The sequence below is a fragment of the Echiichthys vipera genome (assembly GCF_963691815.1).
Source record: "Echiichthys vipera genome assembly, chromosome: 13".
Lineage (NCBI taxonomy): Eukaryota > Metazoa > Chordata > Actinopteri > Perciformes > Trachinidae > Echiichthys > Echiichthys vipera.
The window spans coordinates 28,884,326-28,890,836 of NC_139838.1; the positions used below are offsets into that span (position 1 = coordinate 28,884,326).

The 6,511-nt window shown below is 49.1% G+C and overlaps 1 protein-coding gene across 1 annotated transcript in view; it reads right to left on the reverse strand.

Moving 5' to 3' along the window:
* Positions 1 to 6,511, reverse strand: part of atf6b (activating transcription factor 6 beta) — a gene marked incomplete at its 5' end in the record, with an annotated part of 15,440 nt that overhangs the window by 5,087 nt on the left and 3,842 nt on the right. The window contains 6 exons of the mRNA XM_083925239.1: positions 1 to 54; positions 232 to 330; positions 2,177 to 2,380; positions 3,140 to 3,222; positions 4,880 to 5,059; positions 5,403 to 5,464. The exon at positions 1 to 54 is cut by the window's left edge and continues 46 nt beyond it. Of these exons, the coding sequence (XP_083781365.1) occupies positions 1 to 54; positions 232 to 330; positions 2,177 to 2,380; positions 3,140 to 3,222; positions 4,880 to 5,059; positions 5,403 to 5,464 (682 nt within the window). The remainder of the gene's footprint in view (positions 55 to 231; positions 331 to 2,176; positions 2,381 to 3,139; positions 3,223 to 4,879; positions 5,060 to 5,402; positions 5,465 to 6,511) is intronic.

A 6,511-nucleotide genomic window follows, 5' to 3' on the forward strand; every position in this document is an offset into this window, starting at 1 on the left:
TTCTTCCTGTCGATCTGGTGTCGTTGGACCCAACCTCTCAGCTCGTCTGCCAGCCTGAAGGACACGCGGAGAGAGAGCAGGACAACACTGAACTTCCTGTGTCCTCATGTGTCGTCATTTACAAGAACAAACGTTACCCCAGACATTTACAAACACACACACAAACATTTATGGACGGACGGTTGAGTCCCACATCTGTTAGTAGGAAGAAGAAGGAAGCGCCCGACTGACCTGAGAGACTCGGAGCGGTTGAACTGTCGGCAATCTGACGAGCTGAAGTAACGATCGATGTCCTGCAGCACCAGGTCACTGAACACGTCACTCAGGTTCCTGCACACACACACACACACACACGTTTACACACACACACATTCATTGGCTTATGAGACTCAAATGTTCCAGTGAAGTGTGATGAAAACACACTGAGAGAGTCAAAGTCCTGAGACTTTAACACAGACAACACACAAAAACAAGTTCACTTCTTCTGTTTTAATGTCCACAGTTGCCGTGGATACACATTACTACACTTCTATCTTGATTGACAGGTGGCCGTGTAGCCCCGCCCTAAAGCGACCCATGCTTTCTGGTCTGTTTGACTCTAAATGGGACCGAAATTTACAAAATGAACATCATTTGAAACTAGAGACTGAGACATAAATGCAGCTTTAAGTGGAGTCTCCTCCTGCTGGACATTAGAGAGGATGCAGCTTTAAGTGGAGTCTCCTCCTGCTGGACATTAGAGAGAATGCAGCTTTAAGTGGAGTCTCCTCCTGCTGGACATTAGAGAGAATGCAGCTTTAAGTGGAGTCTCCTCCTGCTGGACATTAGAGAGAATGCAGCTTTAAGTGGAGTCTCCTCCTGCTGGACATTAGAGAGAATGCAGCTTTAAGTGGAGTCTCCTCCTGCTGGACATTAGAGAGAATGCAGCTTTAAGTGGAGTCTCCTCCTGCTGGACATTAGAGAGAATGCAGCTTTAAGTGGAGTCTCCTCCTGCTGGACATTAGAGAGAATGCAGCTTTAAGTGGAGTCTCCTCCTGCTGGACATTAGAGAGAATGCAGCTTTAAGTGGAGTCTCCTCCTGCTGGACATTAGAGAGAATGCAGCTTTAAGTGGAGTCTCCTCCTGCTGGACATTAGAGAGATGACAGCTTTAAGTGGAGTCTCCTCCTGCTGGACATTAGAGAGATGACAGCTTTAAGTGGAGTCTCCTCCTGCTGGACATTAGAGAGAATGCAGCTTTAAGTGGAGTCTCCTCCTGCTGGACATTAGAGAGAATGCAGCTTTAAGTGGAGTCTCCTCCTGCTGGACATTAGAGAGATGACAGCTTTAAGTGGAGTCTCCTCCTGCTGGACATTAGAGAGAATGCAGCTTTAAGTGGAGTCTCCTCCTGCTGGACATTAGAGAGAATGCAGCTTTAAGTGGAGTCTCCTCCTGCTGGACATTAGAGAGAATGCAGCTTTAAGTGGAGTCTCCTCCTGCTGGACATTAGAGAGAATGCAGCTTTAAGTGGAGTCTCCTCCTGCTGGACATTAGAGAGAATGCAGCTTTAAGTGGAGTCTCCCCCTGCTGGAAACACACACACACCTGCAGGCTGAGGTGGACGAAACACCTCGACCTGCTTTATTTGATCTGACACCAGGGGCGTCTCATCTCATCTCATCTCATCTCATCTCATCTCATCTCATCTCATCTCATCTCTTTCACCGGTGCAGAGTAAAAAGAGACGTCTCTCCTCTGCTGAGCCTCAAATTCGAGCTGAAGGAACCAGTAAACACACTCAGCAGAGCAGTCGGTGGTTAAACGATGCCGCCAGCTCAGCCCAGAGCTCGCTGAATGATTTATGAAGAGGTGGAAGCCTCCCAAACGTTCTCTAAATACTCTCAATAAATATTTTCGCTGCACTGACGGATGAGGAGAGACAGATTTGCTTCCCACGCCGATAATCGTCCTCGAGCCACGAGAAAGAAATGCAGACAAACATGTTTTTAACATCACAACAGAACTGGTTCTCCGGCGTCTTTAACCGCCTCCACGTGTGGAACGCAGGCTGTTTTTCTGCTGCGTAGATAAATAATAAAGATGTCTTTGCTTCCTTCCAGAGGTCGACTCCACCTGCGACGCACCTGCGACACACCTGCGACCGTTGGAGACGTGTTCAGAGTGAAACTTCCTCTCACCTGAACTGAAACGAGTCTGCGGCCTCGTCTCCTCCGTCCTCCTCCGTCTCCGTTTTGTCCTCCTCTCCGCTCGGAGGCTGAACGGCCGCATGCAGACGCTGCTGCTGGTGTTGCTGTTGTTGTTGTTGTTCGATCTCCAGCAGCCGACGTCCAGCGTACGACACCACGCCGTCCTGTAGGCCCGACAGCTTCCTGTCTGTGATGCTGCAGGAGAGAAGAAGTCAGAGAGCTCGAATGAACTTTCATGTTTTTATTATTAAGTACGGTGCAACTTTATTTATAAGGAAAACAGGAGTCATAAAAGTTATAAAGGTAAAGATTCCACCAAAAGCAACAGAGTGAGTTTTAAGGGCGCACTCCCACTGTGCCTCCGTACCGTGCCCGAGCACGTTTCACGGGTAAAGTCTGGTTCCTTTGACCAGTGTGAGTGCAACCGTACCGCGTCTAGGAGCGGCACGCTTGCCGTCCACGGCCCGTTTGGGAGAGGTGGGCTTTAGTAAAGCACGTTTGCACGTGTACGAGCACGAGCGTGCGCACGTGTACGAGCACGAGGCCTACGGCGGTTCTGAGGTCATTTCCTGTGCGCCTGTTGGGACGTAGAAAAAAGAAGGAGGGACCATGCGCGGACATTTCAAGCAATGGCGGCGAAAGGTTCACGTTGGTGTGATGCGGAGGTCGAGTGATTACTGCAGATTTGGTCGATGAAAAGATTCAAAAACAGTCGACAAGACGCACAAAAACTCCGAGGTCTACGGAAAGATCTGGAAACAAAGCCACGCATCGCCATGACGTCATCAATGCGTGTGACGTGTTACGGCGTGATGACGTATAGGCAGCAAGAAGCATTCTCCGAGGCCCAGGTAGTGTGAGTACAAACGGACCTGGAGGGGGGGACAAGGACCCTAAAGCACGGGGCACGGGACGGAGGCACAGTGTTAATGAATAGAAAAGTGTGTTTGATACCTGACGGGTCCGAAGCTGAAGGTCATGAACAGCAGGACGGCCATGACACACACGGCTCTCTTGTTGTTCCCCGAGTCGCCGCCCTGAAAAACACAAAAGGGAAACTTGAGCTGCGTGTGCAATAAAAACGCTACATGTGCAGAAATAAGTAGTTTCAGTAAATGGTTGCAGTTTGTTAAAGCGGTAAAACTTTATATTTGCAGGTTAGCGTGCCGTGTTTGGATCTTTTGGTCTTGTGTAAACGGGACCAGATCCAGGTCTTCCCACCTCGAGACCTGGTCACATTACAGGGTTAATGCCTGTACGTCTGTGTGTGAATGGAAGCAGGAATATTACAGGGACGAGGCCGTAATAACAAGTTACACCCGTGTGACGAAAAGACGCCTTCATGCAGAGCGAGCGAGCGAACCGATCACGAGACTCCGACAGATTTGAATGAAGTCTTGTTTACAGTTGAATGAATTGTTGCAGTTTCAACAGTTGGCGACTCATCGATTCATCTTTACGGCTCCAAGTGCATAAGTGCTCAGTCGTCCTTTGTCCTTCGCTCTATTCATTGTCGCACTACGCGTGAAAAGACGGACGTGTTCCCTGAATGCGTCTGTGTGTGAGAGTAACGAGCGGTGAGTGAAAGGTTATCCCACGTGTGAAAGACGTTCCACTTTCCCCGCTGGTTCCCACCATCAGGGTTTACAGGTCTGACCGGTTTCTGTCTTCGGGTGCTTTTGTGTTCTGTGATCTCGTTTTCTCTCCTCCGGCTTCTTTGTCTTCTCTTCCACCTGTAACTGAAGTCATGAGCGAACCCTCTGTGTCTCTGCGGGGGGATCACATTTCAGAAGAGCGAGGAGGTGAGCAGCTGAGACGTGATGAAATCTGCCTCTGACACTTTTAAAATCCCCACAGAGACACGTCAGGGCGCCCTCCCACTGTGCCTCCGTCCCGTTCCTTGTCCCCCCCTCCAGGCCGGTTTGTACTCACACTACCTGGGCCTCGGAGAATGCTTCTTGCTGCCTATACGTCATCACGCCGTAACACGTCACACACGTTGATGACGTCATGGCGATGCGTGGCTTTGTTTCCAGATCTTTCCGTAGACCTCGGAGTTTTTGTGCGTCTTGTCGACTGTTTTTGAATCTTTTCATCGACCAAATCTGCAGTAAACACTCCACCTCCGCATCACACCAACGTGAACCTTTCACCGCCATTGTTTGAAATGTCCACGCATGGTCCCTCCTTCTTTTTTCTATGTCCCAACAGGCGCACAGGAAATGACCTCAGAACCGCCGTAGGCCTCGTGCTCGTAAACGTGCACACGCTCGTGCTCGTACACGTGCAAACGTGCTTTACTAAAGCCCAACTCTCCCAAACGGGCCGTGGATGGCAAGCGTGCTGCTCCTAGACGTGGTACGGTTGCACTCACACTGGTCAAAGGAACCAGACTTTACCCGTGGAACCTGTTTGGGCACGGTACGGAGGAACAGTGGGAGTGCGTCCTTAGTCAGAGTCTTCGAGTGACAGGAAAATATGTTGTGGCAGAAAATACTGAATTTGAATTTTGATGTTTTTCTAATTTTTAAAGCATCTTCTCTTTTCTCTTTCTGCAGAATTAGCTTCAGTTTTCAGCGGCATTAGCGACCGCTCGCTTCATCTTCTCCAGCACGCATGACGCTCATGGTGACAACATCACACGGCTGATGAAGAGGCACATCCTCCCTCCCTCCCTCTCTCTCTCTCTCTCACCTCTTTCCCGGCCAGCCTCTCCCTCAGCGCCTGGTTCTCTCTGCGGAGACGCTCGTTCTCCTGCTGCGCGTCCCTGAGCTGAGCCTCCAGGTTCTGCAGGTATTCCTTCTTCTTCTTCCTGGACTGGCAGGCCGACTCCCGGTTCTTTATCATCCTCTGCTGACGCTTCAGCACCTTCATCTGCACCGGGAGGAGAGGAGGATAGAGGAGGAGGAGATGGAGGAGATAAGGAGGGATGGAAATAGCCCGGAGGAGGGAATAGAGGCAGCAATGACAAGGAGGAGGGAGCAGGGAACATGATGAGGATGTTGAAACAGAAGACAGGAAGAGGAGACACAGAGACACAAAGGTTTAACAGGAGGACGATATCATCCACCCGCCTGAGGGAAACTCTGTCCTGAGCTTCCAGATTTCATGTCATGGTAAAGCGCTGAGAGCTTTAGTTCATATCGAACATCACATCTTGGGCACGACTAACTCGACTACATGTAGATTTTTATGGTTTCAATCGTAGACTGTTCACCAGGGAAGGGCACGAGTACTCGATGTTGACTCCACTATTCGAGTAACGGTTCACTGTTCTTGCTGCGTAGGTGTTAGAATAATTGTACATGAAGTAATCTCATATTTACTCCAATTACCTTTACATATAAACTAACCTTACTTGGTGTGTGTGTGTGTGTGTGTGTGTGTGTGTGTGTACAGCTAATGTGCGCAGAGTTGTTTTGCAGGTAGAAGAACTCAGATAAGCGTGACTGCTGATGCGTCACCAAAGAGGCATATGTGCAAAAACAGACACTGCTCATCTGATAAAGATAGAACATGTTTCAAGGACGAGCAACATGTGCCCCCTCCCCTCTTAACACACAACTGGACTTACTCACATTTGGAGAAACACCTTTTGTTTTACTACTTCAAGCCAACAAGCAAACACCCTTCTTTGACGCTCAACTGCTGAGTGGAGACATGGGAATTCTGTGGGACGTTGAGCTTTTAAAGCATTAACAGACATTTGTTTCAGTGTCTGTCGGAGGTCAGAAGAGGTCAGGTCTCCCCCTTCACTTTGTAAACCTACTCTAAAAATCTGTCCTCTAACACATTTTCCACAGAGACTGTTCTGATCATCGGCTCCAGGACAGTGTTTACAGCGGTTTACAACTGAAAACATTCCTCCAAATTAACGGACAGTGTGCTGAGAGACTTCAACACTGAGCCAGTGAAAGACGAGCTGTGGCAAACGTCTTCTCCAAATGTGAAGAGTTGCAGTTGTGTGCTCCCTCTCTCTTACAGCTGTAACTCATGATGTAACTAGGGACCACCGTAAGGAAATTAAGAGATAGGGCTCTGCAGAGGGTGCTTCAGAGCGGTAGGAGAGTGTACCTGAACGCATCTCTGTCCGTTCTCCTTGCAGGTAAAACATATAACTCTTGTCTTTCTCTCTTTTGTTATGTTTTGGATGTTCTAGGTTGTTTGAACCTGACAGTAGGCTTTAAAAGAGCGACGGCCCCTGTTCCTGATACACAGGAAAAACACCGTTGTGTTGTTTGGATCCATTCTCTCCACAGTGAGGAGCGGCTGTTTCCCACACGTTCAAAATCAGCGCTCAGTGTTTCCGCTCTGTCATGAGACGTT